Here is a 17,796-nt window from a genome sequence, read left to right on the forward strand (position 1 = left end):
ATATTAACCCCTTAAGGACTCAGGCTTTTTCAGTTTTTGCACTTTCGTTTTTTCCTCCTTACCTTTTAAAAATCATAACCCTTTCAATTTTGCACCTAAAATTCCATATTATGGCTTATGTTTTGCTCCACCAATTCTACTTTGCAGTGACATAAACATAAAAAACGTAAAAAGCACTCTTTCAAATTATTACGCACAGTAAGTTTCAAAACACTTCATAGGTCGTAAAGAACTGAACATTGTCATTTGTTGTGTTTTCAGCATATTTAATGAAATCAAAAGCTATTTCAATCAAACTTTTAACAACATTTTAACTGGTCACGTTACAATTTAACATAGGACCCCTTATTTGATAGCAGCTTCACAGGTCTTGCATCCATTGAATTGCCGGGACCCCTGCGATCTATGGGAAGGGATCCCGACTTTCTCAGTGAGAAGCATGTTTCATCTTTTTGGCACTCCCTTGGAAATCAGTGCTCCATTGACTTCTAATGGAGTGCCAAAAAGATGAAACACGCTTCTCAATGAGAGAGTTGGGATCCTGTCCCAGAGATCGCAGGGTTCCCAGCAGCACGCACTCCTTACTGAGTACAGGTTCCTGTTCCGGGGATTGTGGGCGATCCGAACACTGGGACCAGATCAGCTACTTATTCCCTATACACAGGATAGGGGACAAGTTAATTTTAGCTGGATCTCTCCTTTTATGTATTTACATATACTCATACTCCTATGGGACGTATTGAAATATGTTTACCGAGATAAGAATTCCCCTTTAAGAGTACTCCTGATTAAAAAAAAAAAAAAAAAAACTGCACACAGAAAAGCATTTATTTTGCCACTGTACAGAACAGTAAACAATAAACAAAAAAAAGTAAATCATTGAATAATTTGAATAAATGTCCTCCTTATTTTAATAAGTAATAAACAAATAACAAATATGCATAAGAATATAAAATATAAATATATTGCTGCAGTTTTGTTTGCAGATGGCCTTTTTTCTTAGAGCTTGGCTTTGCTATTGGTCACCTCGATTTCAGGATATTTGTCAATTAAGCGCTGTGCTTCTCTCCAACCAGACATGAGGGCTCCATGAGTTGTTGAATAGAAGTTTCTTATTGTGGCTTCTCCAGCAAAAAGAATCTGCAACGGCTAAAGAAGGCATTGAGTTAGAACCAAAACACAAACTACTTCTCGGTTTACAAAATACAGAAAATACATGATTAATGTACGTGGCTCAGCTTTTAGCACATAACTCTTTACATCAATCACTAAAAGAAGATAGGGAGATGGGAAGGCGTAGGTATGCCGGCTGTGGCTCAGCATGCCTATGGCATTTGAGCTGCTAAGATAAAAGACTATTTTATACCTTTACTAAGAGCCATTTGTTACAGGTGTGTCTGTCGTTACCTCTAAGCAGTAGCTCAATCTGCTCACACCTATGGCTGGGCTGTTTTTACCCCAATCAGTCATTTTAGCCTTGCGTGCGATAGAAGTTTACTTCTTGTTTCTGGCTCTGCACTTTTGAACTCCGGTATGATTATGTTTTCTACTTTGGCTTAGTGACCTGACTATTCCCTGCCTGCCAGTTCTGTACCTTGCTGCTATCTTGGTATTGGCTTGGCCTGCCTGACCTTGCTTTGTTTGTCTGTTTGTCAGTTTGCTGGTAACTGTTTTGTGCTCCCTGCTTTGTAATTTTGATAACCCTTTGTGTTCTGAGTTGTTCCCTGACTTCTGTACTGTTTTTTTTTTTTGCAATATTATGTTGACATTCCTACTCCCTGCACTTATCCATTATAGGGACTGTTGCCCAGTTGAGGGTCTGTCATGCAAGCTCAGGGCTGCATGTATCCCTGCCTAATGTGACATTGCAGGCTCAAATACTGCTTCTGCTGCTTTCCTGTTGTTATGGATGCCATGGTGGCTTTGGTAGAGCAGATGTAGGGACTTCCTTAACTAGTCCATAGTCTAACAAAGCAGGTTTAAGCCAGGAGTAATCTCAGATTTAGGCCTCTAGACCTCCTAAAATGGTAGCAGTTGAACCTAAGTTAAAAATTACCAGCTTTTTCTTGAAAGTTGTAGGCTATATTTTCGTATGAAGCCTCAATCTGCTTGTACAGAGGGTGGGAATTGTGATGTCCCTCCCCAAGGTAACTACCAGAGGGCTTTTTCTTTTCCACCTTCTGTGGATGTTTTTGTTTGCCTCCTTAGATCTGCTGTATGATGAACCTGATAGAGTGGCTTATGCAGAAACGCAATTAGTGAGTCCAAAGCACTGAGGCATACTCCTGACACCCTAGAGCAGACAATGACTTAGGAAACTCACATAGACTTGAAGCTTAGAGAGCGGATGCATGAACGATCTCCTACATTATCTTTCAACCCATTTTCTCGCTCTCCTTCTACTCTATCCTCCACTTACCAACCTCAGGTGGTTTTTGATTATGAGGCCAAGCAAGTTGGTACTATGCCATCTTAAGAGAGAAGGAACCTTGGAAGGAACAAGGGTCTATGCTACGAGTCTGTCCAGAACATCAGCATCTGGGAAATGCCAAGCGCCTGAGTGGTTGTCAAAGAGATCACTCAGGTGCACAGGTATTCCCAAATGATTGTTTTTAAAATATTGACAGTGGCACTGTGGCTAGTTTCGTAGATTTGATTTTATTGCTTCTCTAGCTCTTCCCATGTTGTCTATAAAGTGTCCCATTCTAACATGTGTGTTGATAATACTCCCCTGTCAGGTGGACAAGTGTCACAAACCACACCTGAGGTGGGACTGCTATTGGGTTCACTCCACTTTAAAAAGGTAAAATTTCTGGTGTTAAACAATGTGTCTATTAATTTAATTATGGGTCTGCAACGCTATAATGCCATAATTCAGATTGACTGGACCTTTGGAGAACTGATCAGAGGGGGTTTAAACTGTTTGACAAACTGTATCTCTGACTGTGTAGGGATTGCAGAAGATAGATTTACATCAATTGTGCGGAATTTGGAATAATGTAAGCACTGTCACAGATCAGGATAACTGAAATAAGTTAACTGAATTTTATTTAATAAATAACATGTGACGTGTTTCAGGGACGATCTGTTCCCTTTCTCAGACATTAGGAAGTGTGCAAGGTAGAAAGCTGCAGCCACCCAGGAAGTAACTACTACGGCAATCATTACCCGTGAGGATGCATATGTGAATTGAGCCTATTGAGAGCTGTGCCTCGTTCATTCATTGCACAACACTTTCCAGTGAGTCTTATCCTATTATTGGGGACTCTGCTTTACAGCTAAGTTCCTGCATATTGGAGCGCTTGTGTTTTTTTGTTTAGGAATTAGGGAGTTCAGTTTGTTTCTAAATTCTGGGAGGAGCTTGGCCGAGGATGACGTAGGAAGCTGATGCTGCCTCGCTGACCTGCTGACCCACAGTCCCAGCGTATCCATGTCTCACTGAGCCCCTGGATCTTGTAGCCCTGTACCCCCAGCTGGATCCCTACTACAGCCTCCTGAATATGATTTTTTAGGAATATCCTACCCCCTGCTGTATTTTTCTATTTTTTCGGTCTGGACTTACCGCCTGGTCTCCCATCTGGATCTGTTCGGGAATCTGCGCCTGTGGCTCTGTTTGGTCTCGGCTGGGAGCACCGGCACTGTCTGCGTTGGTGTGTACGGCTGGAGGAGGAGAGCCCTGCATCTATTGGCTGACGCGCATCGGCTTGGTGCGGCGTGGGGCGGGAGAGTCGGCGGGATTGGAAGTGCCGGAGGGTACACGCTGAAGCTGCGCACGCCGTCCCTCTCTCCGTCCCCCCCCCCCCCCGTGGTGGCCTGGCGCTCAGGGGTCCCTAACACAGGGGACACAGAGAAGAGGGGCAGCCACCCCTCTGTAACAGAGATTGGAGGAAGAACTTTAAGCAGCACCGAGCAGCCAAGGACAAGTGGAGGCGCTGGATAAGCACCACTGAAACTGAGAGACACAGCTCCTGCCGGGGTGAGTGGATATATGCCCTAAGTAAACTTGGTGTGAAAGCACACATATTGCAATATTACTATTTGAAGGCTGAAGTGTTTGAGGGGACTTAAGGCTATAAGCAGGGGGATGATAATCTCTTAACTATGGCAGCAGCGGCAGCTAAGAGGCGCGCTAAGGCTTTGGCAAAGGCATTGGCAATTCAGGAGGCGGTGGTCGCTGAGACTTCGCTGGGGGGTACTGAGGAATATATGGAGGACTTTGTGATCGAAAGCAGCGAACCCTCTTTATCATTAAGGGAATTACAAGGTCCGTCCAGATCAAACAATACTCCCCAGAGGGAGATGGAACATTTGCAACAGGGGTCCCCTGATATTAATTCTGCTGAACCGGCATATACATCTATGGCTAACGCAGAGAGTGCAGAAGTTGTCCGGAGTATACCACTATGCACTATTAAGGATTATGGTCAGCCAAATAAACATGAGAAGGAACCTACGTTAAGAGACATTTTCTCGGCCATAACTGGCCTCTCCACACAGATGGGACATATACAACAGGATATATCTATACTGAGAAATGAATTTCAAAAAATCTCTTCCAGGGTTACAGAGGCAGAGGAAAGAATATCTAGGATAGAAGATGAAGTGGGGGGTCACAGTAAACAAATTACCCTGAATGCTACAGAGATATCTGTTATACAGTCAAAGTTAGATGATTTGGAGAACCGCTCCAGGCGGAATAATGTTCGGTTTGTTGGATTTCCTGAGAAGGCCGAGGGCCAAAATGTTGTGGAATTTATAGAAAAATGGATCAGAGAGCAATTTGGTCAGGAATCCTTAACATTAAACCCTGCTATAGAACGGGCCCACAGGGTACCATCTAGAATGTTGTCTCCGGTTCGACCACCCCACCCTATTATAGCCCGTTTTCTTCATTTTAAAGACAAGGAGACTATAACTCGTAAGGCGAGGGATTCAAGGGCCCTGGAATTTAATGGAGTGCGCATTTTGTTGTTCTCTGACTATTCAATGGAGGTCCAGAAAAACAGATTTAAATTTAAGGAGGTTCAGCAAATGAGGCTTGTATATGCCTTGTTATATCCAGCACGGTTGCGGGTGAAGGCTTTGGATACGATACTCTTTTTTGATAGTGCAGAGGCAGCAACTGAATGGCTTGATAATAATGAGGACCGTATTAAGCATTATCATTCTAAGACCTAGACGGCCTGCCTAGACTGCTTGTTTATGTAGTATGTAATACTGGGGCTGAGTGACATAAATCTCTCCCTCAGCAAGAGTTGCTTTGGTTAGATATTAGGATCTGGATTGTGGGTTAGGGGGTGGAGGCAGTGGCTTCTTATGGGTGTCTTTAGAGGGTCAGGTACAGGATTAGATACCTCCCGTTCTCCAAATATGGAGAAAATGGATATGGTAAAGGGTGTTTGGGTTGTCTTAATAAATTTAATTCAAGGTACTACGTTATGGCCTGTGTATTGGTACATGTTTTCTCTTTCTTTTTTTTTTTTTTTTTTCTTCTCTTCCTTTTCCCCCCTCTCTTATGTTAAATTCACTCTTTTGTCATTACTATTAAAACCTCTCAGCTATGTCATTCTCTTTAATTAGTTGGAACACTCGAGGTCTGTTAGATAATGACAAAAGGGAAGCCGTTCTTCATTTTCTATCTACTTCTCAGGCATCAGTGTTTTGCCTTCAAGAAACACATCTAACCCCGGATCGTCTACAGATTGTTGAGAAATCCTGGATTAAGGCGGCATATCATTCAACCCACACTAATCTCTCTAGAGGGGTGAGTGTTATTATTCACCGTAGGCTCCCTTTCTCATTTATTAAACAATATGTGGACGATCAGGGCCGATATGTAGGTATTGTGTGTAATATTTATGATAGGGAATTCTTAATCCTGAATATATATATACCTCCACCATACTCATCAAACATTATGCGAAAAATTTTCTCTATTATTCTGCTACATGTCGAGGCTTTATTATTGGTGATCGGGGATTTTAATAATGTTATAGACCTATCTCTAGATAGATACTCTGCCACTCAAAATGTAGCTAAATCTAAGATCACCCCATTTGGTAACCTGGTTACAGAGGCCGGTCTGACGGACCTGTGGCGCATAAGATATCCATTAGCCAGACAATATTCATGTTGTTCAGCTACGTATCTTTCATTGTCAAGGATTGATCTGGCTTTGGGAAATTTTCTGATTCTTCCATATATCAATGATATCTCTTATGCGCCCAGGACCCTGTCAGACCATTCCCCCCTGAAGGTAAAAATTATAGTACAAAATGAGAGCCCGGTGAGACCTATGTGGAAGCTTAACGCATACTGGCTGTCTATCCTAGAAGATACTCAGTTTATAAAATTGGAGATTTCTGAATATTTCAGATTGAATAATAATACTGCATCCACTCAAATTATATGGGATGCAATGAAGGCCTATCTTCGAGGGATTCTGCTAAAGTCTATTGTCAACTATAGGCGTGTAATCTTTTCAAAAACAGACACTTTACATGATTTTGTTTGTTTAGCAGAGTCTAGATTCTCGGCAGACCCCTCTAGGCAAGCGGGGGAAGTAATGCTTAAAGCCCAAACGGAATTAAGAACTCATTTGCTGGAAGCAGCGAATAATAGGAGAATGATGAAATTACAAATAAAGTACGCAGAAGGTGAGGCGGCTGGGCATATATTAGCTAATGTGTTTAAAGCACAAGAACCCCCGCCACATATATCCTTAATAGTAGACAAAGGCGGCAAGGAATGGAGGGAAAATTTGGGAATCTTAAATGTGTTTGTGGAGTTTTACTCATGGTTATATCAGTCAAGAAGTGAATATCCCTCTAGAGATATGTGGGAATTCTTTAAACAAATCAAACTTCCACAACTCTTAGGGGAAGATCGTGAATTTCTGGAGGCGGAGATTACGCTAGGAGAATTAGAACATGCGGTTAATATATTAGCAAATAATAAGGCACCTGGTATTGACGGTTTTCCCGTTGAATTATATAAGAAATATGGGGATGTCTTGCTGCCAAAACTTTTAGATCTTTTTAAACATTCGATGGATGTAGGCGTCCTCCCTGCATCAATGCGAGAAGCAATTATCGTAGTTATTTTGAAAAAAGGTAAAGATTCTGCGGATCCCGCATCTTATAGACCTATCTCTCTGTTGACAAGCGATGTAAAGATTTTAGCTAAAGTTTTGGCATTAAGACTAAACAAAATTATTGCAAAACTTATACATTCTGATCAAACAGGCTTTATCCCAACTAGATCCACATCTATAAATATTAGACGCCTTTTTTTAAGCTTACAGGTCCCTTCGGACTCCCCCGAAGACAGGGCCATATTTGCGTTGGATGCGCAGAAAGCGTTCGACTCCGTGGAATGGCCCTGTCTTTGGGCGACTCTGGAGGTTATGGGATTTGGCCCAAAGTTTATAGCCTGGATAAGGTTGCTGTACAAAGACCCATTAGCACGTATTAGGGTAAATGGACAGACTTCTTGCAGCTTTCCATTGCATCGCGGAACGAGACAGGGTTGTCCTCTCTCCCCGTTATTGTTCGCTATTGTAATGGAGCCTCTTGCAGAATTTATTCGAGCTACGCCCGAGATAAAAGGGTTTCAGTATGGAAACTATATAAATAAAATCTCTTTATACGCAGATGACACTCTATTATATTTGAACGATATGGGTCGTTCTCTTAAAAAGGCGATAGAAATATTTACTTGTTTTAGTAAATTTTCCGGAATTATCATAAACTGGGATAAATCCTACTTAATGCCTCTGGATAGACGAGTATCTTATGTAAAGGTGGACGAGAAAGTAAGTCTAGAATGTGCGACCCAAATCAAATATCTCGGTATAGAAATATCATCCTCTGTATATGACTATGAAAAGTTAAATTTAGTACCCTTGCTCAATCGTATTAAGATGAAAAGTGCTGCATGGCGGAAATTAAATCTCTCCCCAGTTGGTAGGGTGAATCTTATTAAGATGACAGTTATGCCACAACTCCTTTATTTTTTACATAATTCTCCTGTTTGGATAAATTTCAGTCTCTTTCAGCGAATTAATATTCAATTTCGTGAGTTGATCTGGAATGGGCGTAAGCCCAAATTAAAATTAGAATATCTTTATTGCTCAAAACAGGAGGGCGGATTGGCTTTGTCTAACCCCTGGATATACTTCCTGGCAGCACAGTGCCAACACCTTAGGGGATGGGACAATATGGAGTCTTCTAATCCTAGTATGACTATGATAACAAGTACTTTGTTACGTAATAATCTAATAATAGCTCTAGAAGCAGATGAACTTAAGAAAAGTAAAAACTCAGCTCTCCCAACCTTTAATTTAATACATAGAGTCTGGAATAAAGTAAAAGATATGAGAGGGTTGGGGAGAGTCAATGAGTATACTCCCTTATGGGATAATCCACAGCTTTTAGAAATTAAAAAATTACAAGGCTTTGACAACTGGAAGAGACTAGGGGTAGTATGGTTAAAAGATCTGTTTAAAGCTGGTAACTTCCGTTCTTTCAGAGAGTTCCAGGAGGATTTCAATGTTCCCGCTAATGCATTCTTTCAATATCTACAGCTGCGCCATGCGGCCAGTGCACAACAAAAACGTTTCTCTTTAATTGCAAAAAAAGACTTAGTTCTAGATGTAATACTAAAAGAGAAGAAACAGAAGGGTTTTATCTCGAAAATATATAAATTTCTTATCGCGAGTGGCAGGCCGATGCAGTCGGTACCAGCTTTTATGAAATGGCAGAGGGATGCGGATATCAGTAAAGAACAATGGAAAACAGTACTCAATAATATTCCCAGTCAGGCTCTTGGAGAAGGGGCGAGACTATCTCAATTATATATTGTGTATAGAGCATATAGAACCCCGGCCCTTCTTCATAAAATAGGTTACCGTAAAGATTCAAAATGCCCTCGGTGTCTCCAAGATTCCGCGGACATTATACATATGTTTTGGAGCTGCTTAGATATCAGGCGGTATTGGGAAGAAATTATTGGATATATAGGTGCTGTATGGGATATTGACCTGCCTCTGGATCTCAAAACTTGTATACTAGGGTACCTAGATAACTTAGACATACCAGCTCATATAAAGGTGGCTATTGGGAGACTTTTGTACAATGCTAGGAAACTAATAGCACAATTGTGGAAAGATTCATCTCCTCCCAGCAAAAAACAATTTCTTAAAAAGATGGAGCAGGTGGTCGCTTGGGAGAAAGCGATTTACTTAAAGAGAGGACTAGCAGACAAATTTAGTGCGATTTGGAATAGGTGGATTATAAGACACTAATGTAATTTAGTTTCTGTACAAGAGGGTTTCTTTTTTTCTCTTTTCCTTTCCTCCCCCCATTTTTTTTTATATTTATTTATTTATTTATTTATTTTTTAAGGCCATTGGATATTGTAAGTAGTACCTAAATACCCTTGATAAATTTTTTTTTTTCTCGAATAATTTTGTTTCTTTATATACTGGTATTGTATTCTTATTTAATATTGCACATACTTATTGTTCTGTAGTTTATTATGTTGCAAAATAAAAAAAAAAAAAAAAAAAAAAAAAGAAAACCTCTGGATGGAATTTCATCAAAGCGTTGGTCACATTAAAAATTTATTGCTGGGCTTCATCATGGCATTGAGTAACATACTGAAAGCCTTGTCGACCATATTGAGCATTTTATGCGACATTATCGAACTGCTGATCCATTTCGTATTGACCGTAGCGAATGAGATTTGGCTGGGGTTAAAAATAGTTCTAGTTATGGGGGAAGCGATAAAAGCATTGGGTCCAGAAGAACCAATGAAAAAACACACTCCCAGTTCTAGCAATATACGCTCTACAAGTCCACATTATAGAAACACAGGAACAGCACTGACGGACGCCAGCAGGAAGGGTCCTCTCCAGTCTGATCCACTCAAAAAGTATCTTACTATTCAACCTGGATCCACCAGAAAGGATTCTCAACAGCCAGATAACAGCAGGAAGGACTCTTTTACTGGAAAGGATTCTTTCCAGTCTGATCTCAGCAGAAAGGATTTTACTACTCAACCGGTATACTGTAGTAAGAATTGTAACCAGCCAGGTTTTATCAGGAAGGATTCTTTCCGGTCAGATCATATCAGGAAGGATTCTCTCCAGTCTGATTTAGACAATAAAGAGTCCAGCGTGAAGAAGAAGAGAAATTCCGTACAATTTGATCTTGGCAAAAACACAGTACATTTAGATTCCAGTTCAGACAATGTTGTGGGGATGGATGTGATCAAGAGGAATTCTGCAACTTTTATCCAGGAAAAGAAATTAATTCGGAACAATTCTGATGATCCCAACTCTGTTAAATCTCTCTCTGCCGAACATCTGTCAGCGTGAAGAGCTGTTTGCCCACAACGGTAAATTGAAGAGACTGAACACGGACAATGGGAATCACCCAAAACAGCAGTCATGCCAGATGCCAAATATTTTTAGAGCCATGGCAGCAGATGCATAGAAAATGAGCACACCTGGATATCTCACATGGTGACCGCTACTGATGAGGAACTGAAAGCCATTAGATGTAAAGAACATGAGATTTTATATACTTTGTGCAGTTTAACATAATAGATAACAGATCTAACAGAGCAGCCTCTCCAGGACCAGCACTTTTAGCAAGCACCCAGGGTTTCACTACAGAAGGACTTAAAATAAACATTACTGTGAAGAAATTGGTAATAACTTCTTAATGTATATGAAGAAGCTTTCAAGTTTATATGAGCAGGATGCAAAGGTGTATATGTGTAAATGCACACTTTTTGTACATCAAATGTGTATTGTAAATGTCATATCTTCAGATGTAAAAATGTATAAAATATATATACACAGCTAAAAAAAAAATTTGGGAAGTTTTTTTGTAATTAGAGGTAAAATTGTCACTCTCTCAAACCCCTATCGAACAGGCAGACTGAGAGAATGAACCAAATTGTGCAAAAGTACCTCAGATGATATGTGGAATGGTGCAAAGATTGCAAAAAAATATGGTCTGCGGTGGCGCTGCCTTGTAGAGAACGGAATGAAGCTTTGCTCTTATAATTAAAATCTCATTTATTGTAACATAAACTGAGATGTGGAAATGCAAAACGCGTTTCGAGGGTAAGTTCCCCCTTTCTCAATTGCAAGAAATTATATTATAAGGTACATACAGTCAGGCGCCATTTATATAAGGAAAAAAGGCGCAAAAAACAAAAACTCTGTACTGCCCACAAAGGGGCGTTTTCAATAAAATTCACATTGACTGTTAAAATTGCATATGATCCGTTTTATACACATATTATACAAAGACATATAAAAAAACAATGCGGGTATAAAAAAACATGTGGTTGCGCAAAATTATGTTAATATTCTATATATCTGTAATCTTTTATGAGCGTGAGATGTATTACAGTGTATAAGTCCAGAAAACAGGGTTGGACTTTGGGATAACCAAGACGAGGCTTGGAGTCGGATGTATACGTCATATCTGGCGCTGGTACGCTGGTTCATTCACAAACCACAGCGACCAATCATCGTAGAGCCGCACATGACGTCAACATTGTTAGTAGCCAATAGAGCACGTTATCGGCTGGGGGAATGTACGTCGTAAAGGTCGCTTCGTATATGATAAATACGCCGACCAATCACTATGAAGTGCAGAGCGAGGTGGCCAATCAGAATCCCTTGTATTCTGTCAATGGATGGTGCAAGATTCAAACTTCAAAAAAAGGTCAGAAAGGGGCTGCTAAGCCAATCAAATTTTTTGCCGGATTGTTTGGTATTTTCCTGTATGGTGCTCGTATGTATACGTAGCCACTTTCGGGTATGCGCCATTGGTCGGGTATGCGCCCCAGGGATTGGTCACTGGACCTACGAAACTCACAGCGGGGACCATCACAAATATCATTATGCACTCTCCCATTGAAAAGCTACACAGATACCGGCCTGTCACTGATAGGCCAATCGCCCAGACCAATGGCGCATACCCGAAAGTGGCTACGTATACATACGAGCACCATACAGGAAAATACCAAACAATCCGGCAAAAAATTTGATTGGCCTAGCAGCCCCTTTCTGACCTTTTTTTGAAGTTTGAATCTTGCACCATCCATTGACAGAATACAAGGGATTCTGATTGGCCACCTCGCTCTGCACTTCATAGTGATTGGTCGGCGTATTTCTCATATACGAAGCGACCTTTACGACGTACATTCCCCCAGCCGATAACGTGCTCTATTGGCTACTAACAATGTTGACGTCATGTGCGGCTCTACGATGATTGGTCGCTGTGGTTTGTGAATGAACCAGCGTACCAGCGCCAGATATGACGTATACATCCGACTCCAAGCCTCGTCTTGGTTATCCCAAAGTCCAACCCTGTTTTCTGGACTTATACACTGTAATACATCTCACGCTCATAAAAGATTACAGATATATAGAATATTAACATAATTTTGCGCAACCACATGTTTTTTTATACCCGCATTGTTTTTTTTATATGTCTTTGTATAATATGTGTATAAAACTGATCATATGCAATTTTAACAGTCAATGTGAATTTTATTGAAAACGCCCCTTTGTGGGCAGTACAGAGTTTTTGTTTTTTGCGCCTTTTTTCCTTATATAAATGGCGCCTGACTGTATGTACCTTATAATATAATTTCTTGCAATTGAGAAAGGGGGAACTTACCCTCGAAACGCGTTTTGCATTTCCACATCTCAGTTTATGTTACAATAAATGAGATTTTAATTATAAGAGCGAAGCTTCATTCCGTTCTATACAAGGCAGCGCCACCGCAGACCATATTTTTTTGCAATCTTTGCACCATTCCACAAGTTTATTGCCGATCTCTCATCGAGGACCCGGCTGGATCCTGCAGGCTGCAGCCAGAGACCATCTGACCCCACACGGAGGGGAGATATGCACATATCAAGCCATACCCCAGGTGAGTACCACTAACACTGGGGTTGCGGACCGGGATTATCCCACTGAATTACGCGAGGCGCTATCCTCTCCCTGTCTCTTTTATCTCTTTTCCACATTTCTCAGATGATATGTGGCACACAAGATGAATGGGTCTTGTTTCTGCCCCAGGCGGAGTTTGCCCTAAATAATCATGGAAATATCTCTATAGGCATGTCTCCCTTCTATTGTGTCTATGGTTTGCACCCTTAGTTCTTGCTGTGAGAATAAATCTAGCAATCCTGGGCTCAGGTTCAAGAGAACCTGAAGCATGCCCAAGAAATCGAACAAAAACATGCCAACAAGAGACATACTTGTAGCACAAAATTTAAGATAGGTGAGAAGGTTTGGCTCTCAACCAAAAATTTACGTCTCAAGGTACCATCAGGAAAAATGACCTCCTGCTTCATTGAGCCCTATGAAGTATCTGAAGTCATAAATCCAGTCTGTTATAAGTTCAAATAATCAAGATCCTTCACAATTTACAATGCATTTCATCAGTGATTGTTCAAAAACATGTTCCCTCCCTGTTTCTAAACTTCTCCTCCTGTTGAAATTGATGGCAAACTTGTACGAAGCATCTAAGATTTTTGACAGTATCTCGTACATTGGAGGGGTCATGGTCGGAGAAAACATTGTGGGTCCCAGCCTCTTCTATTCATGATCCCGCCCTCATTAACAGAATTCAGACCTTTCATCTGGACAAACCTTGCCAACGTTAAAGGGTCCGGTGGCCCCACATAAAGGGGAGGAGGGAGCCTGTTACAGGTTTACCTGATAAATACCCGAAGGGAGCTGGGAGATAGAGGCTGTCCCATTTCAGATCAGATATAAAGACTACAGACTAGCTAGGCAAAGCCATAGGATAGCTTATGATTCTTAAGATGTCCTTACGTTTTGAAGACAAGCAAAAAGATTTCTGTGAGATAATGCTACCATGTGTCACATAATGGAAAGTGAATTCTCAGTCCTATTGACACAGGCTAGACTGCAGAGCAGGTTGTAAGGAATCCCCTCATCTATTCTATTATACAGTCAGAATAGACATAGTTGGGGTCCCATGGTGATGTCACAACTGTGATATGGTTTGAAATCACCAGGATATCAATCAGAATGCAGTCAGTAAAACAAAAAACAAAACTGATAAACAGGAGACTACACAACAGGACAAGTCAGGAGCATGGCCAAGGTTGGGATCAATATCTAGTTCCAAAGATAAATGCTTGTCCAGGTCATCACTCAATACAGAGTACACAATACATGTTAAGTAATGAAAACACAAAATGTGCAACTGGGACTATCACTAGGGCTACTCAAGGATAATAACAAAAATACTGAGTGCTCTAAAGCAAACCCGGCAACCTTTGGGCCCAAAAAAAAAAAAGTTAAACGGAAAGCAAATAATGTTAGCACTTGGGTACCTTTGATATATTAAAAATAATATTATTAAAATATCCAAATCATAAGACAAGTTGTGAGACGAACCATAATACAGTACTTTTATTAACCTGACACCTATATTTGAGTTTCCCGCAGAATACTGCTCCCACCCTGCTACCTGATATGGCTGAAAGCAATCAGGATACGCAACCTACACAGACCGGGGAGTCTACACCGACTGGCGAAAGAAACATGGACCTATATGGACCCAGCCGAGACACCAAGGCACAAGCAGTGTTTAAAGAATTTACAATTCCCTTGGTAAATGTAGCTCCTCCGGATATGCTATCCACTATGAGACAGCTGGAGAACCTGATGATTCGGGAAACCAAAACATGGTGGAACTACAAGACGCTCACTACCTATCTTGAGAAAGACGCTCACTACCTATCTTGAGAGGTCTAAGACTTAAGAAAAGACCTATAAAGACATATTCGCAACAGTTTATCACTAAGTGGGATTCTGCCCTATTGGAATCCTCGGCCAAACTTATGTCATACATAGCCGAGGAAGAATCAATAGAGCTCAACAATATGCAAAAGGAACTGGAAAGTCTCAGGGACCAACTAGCCAAGTTTAAAGATCATAAAGACTTTGCCGCAATGGAGCAAATGATCTTAGAAAAACTTGACAATACGGAGAGTGGCATTATGGATATGAAAAAAGGCAAGTTCCAGAGGGATGTGATAGACTACAACAAGGATCAGGTATTTACATGGCACCTCAATAAATAGGAAGATCCGAGCACACCCCGTTCCATCCTGCGAAATCCACGCTCCAGGTCCAAACGTAGGAATTACTCCAGGTCCAGACATGCAAGAAAAGTAAGCTTCTCTGATCCGGAAAGCTCTCAGGAAGAAGGAGCTAGTGTTCCAGTTCAACAAAAGAAGGCAGCTACTACAAATGTCACAAAAAAGGACCAGGGAGCGGTACCAAAAAACCGCACTGAAGGGAAGGAGAAGAAAATCATTGCAGAAATCACAACAAAAAAACCAGGAGAAGCGGCCGGAGACATGGACGCAAGAAGATATCCACTGCGTTCGCTCCTGACGCCTCGCTGAGCCCTGTCATGAACTTTTCTGCATGCATCCTATCCTCTGCCCAGATAGACCTCCTAAGCAAAGGTTTGAATTTTGTACCCACTTGTAAGTTCAACCTCTTTGATACAATATTAGATGTTAATAAGCTTGCTCGGGGACTTACTTTAAAGAGACATTTCTTCAACATGGACTGTGATCTTGATGTGGGGGAGGGAACGTCTGGGAATACTAGTGAGGTTTTATATGCAATAGCAGACAGCTCAGACTACAGAGCGAATACCGTATGTAGTAGTTTTCAAGATCAGAACCTTTTATTGCATTTGTCTAGCATGTGTCTGGAAAGTGGGATTGATGATGATACTCTTGAAAAATCATACCGCTCTGCCAACCCTGGTTTCTATCCTGTGGCCTCCCGTGTGGAGGCCCTGGATAGATTCCAAGAGTTGGTAGAGCGGGATCTAGTGAAATTAAGAGATAGGACTTCTTCTGCTAAAACTTATGACAACCTTAATAAATGTGAACGTAAAGCATTGAAAGATATTATGGATAATACGTCCATTGTTATACGCAATGCCGATAAGGGCGGAAACGTCATTGTTTTGGACGCAGGTCTTTATAAAAAACTCAATACAGAAGTCCTATCCGATACAGTAACTTACTTGAAACTTAGAGGTGACCCCACTAAATCTTTTCAAACAGAACTTAAAAAAACGCTTAAGGAGGGTGTAGCTTTGGGGGCTATAGATGAAAAATTGGAAGAATACCTCTTTGTAGCAAATCCCATCACACCGGTGTTTCACTCACTCCCCAAGGTGCACAAAGGGGTTTTTCCACCTCCCCTGAGACCCATTGTCGCTGGCATTGGGTCCCTTGTAGAGCGCCTTGGGGAGTGGGTGGACCACTATCTCCAACCTTTAACAAAAATTACCCCCACCTTTATCCAGGATAGGAAGCATGTCATCAATATATTGGATAGAGTACAATGGAACCAGGGATTGTCATGGGCAACGTGTGACGTTATTGGCCTGTATCTATCCATCCCTTGGAATAAGGGATTGGAGGCGTTATCTGTACACATGGAAAGGTTTAGTACATACTCCCCTGGTCTGAGGGAATTTATCACCATCGCCACGGAATTTTTGCTTAGGCATAATTATTTCGTGTTCGATGGTGATTTCTACCTTCAGACCAGGGGAGCTTCAATGGGGGCGAAATACTCCCCCTCCTTCGCGAACATTTTTATGTTCCAGTGGGAACAGATGTTCGTTTTCAACTATGACAACCCTTTTAGTAGCTACATACATTGGATCGGACGATTCATAGAGGATCTCCTTATAATCTGGGGAGGGTCAGAGGAACAGTTCAAACAATTTGTACAATATGTAGGTAGAAATGAACTTAACCTTAGATTCACCTACCATTTTGACAAAAAGGAGATTAATTTCTTGGATATCACAGTGGTGGGTGAAGGAGACCATATAGAAATACTCCCGTACAGAAAGGAGACAGCTACCAACTCGATACTGCTGGCCTCATCCTGCCACCCTAAACATGTCCTGGATAACATTCCCTTTGGGGAATTGTGTAGAGTGAAACGGAATTGTTCTAGTGACAGCAAATTTAGGGTGGCAGCATCAGAACTACACACTAGGTTTAAAAATAGAGGGTACAGTGAGCACACCATTGATCTAGCTCATGAAAAAGTCAGTGGTATCACCAGAAAGGAGTTAGTCACCTACTCTAGGAGAAAGCAACCAAGGAGAGGAGGACACAATACGGAGGGGATGGTAGGCAAAAACAAAAATAAAAGTGTCACCAAACCATATTTCGTAACGCCATACAGTGTAAACTTTGGACAAATCAAGGGTATCATCAAAAAATACATATCAGTATTGGAATCTGATCCGATACTAAAAGAAATAGTGTCGGAGGGCATAGAAATAGTATCTAAAAAGGGCCCCTCAATAGGCTCAAAAATATCGCCCAGCTTGTTCCAGAGCAACAAATTGTCTAGTAGCAAACATAATTGGCTAAAAACTGTGGGAAATAGAAAATGTGGACATACAAGATGTCTCACGTGTGACCACATGGTGAACTCTGACACGGTGACATCTTGCTCCACAGGTAATCTTTATAAATTACGGGACTTCACAAATTGTAACACCAAGTCCATTGTCTATGTAGCTACCTGCACCATCTGCAAGATACAGTATGTAGGTTGTTCTAGCAATTGTCTAAAAATGAGGTTTAGAAAACATGTCTCAGATGCTAAAAGCAATATTACAGGTATGTCGATGTTATCCCGTCATTTTAAGGAGGTACATGGAGGAGATGTGACG

General features: G+C 41.1%; 1 protein-coding gene across 3 annotated transcripts in view; it reads right to left on the bottom strand.

Annotated features, from left to right (window-relative positions):
• Nucleotides 1-255: 255 nt before the first annotated feature.
• Nucleotides 256-17,796, bottom strand: part of LOC130282704 (peroxisomal N(1)-acetyl-spermine/spermidine oxidase-like) — a 153,075-nt gene continuing 135,534 nt past the window's right edge. For all 3 annotated transcript variants that reach the window (XM_056531231.1, XM_056531230.1, XM_056531232.1), the window contains exon 7: nt 256-1,149. In XM_056531231.1, coding sequence (XP_056387206.1) covers nt 1,000-1,149 — 150 coding nt within the window. In that variant the 3' untranslated portion in view covers nt 256-999. The remainder of the gene's footprint in view (nt 1,150-17,796) is intronic.

The sequence above is a fragment of the Hyla sarda genome, chromosome 7 (assembly GCF_029499605.1).
Source record: "Hyla sarda isolate aHylSar1 chromosome 7, aHylSar1.hap1, whole genome shotgun sequence".
NCBI classification, from domain to species: domain Eukaryota; kingdom Metazoa; phylum Chordata; class Amphibia; order Anura; family Hylidae; genus Hyla; species Hyla sarda.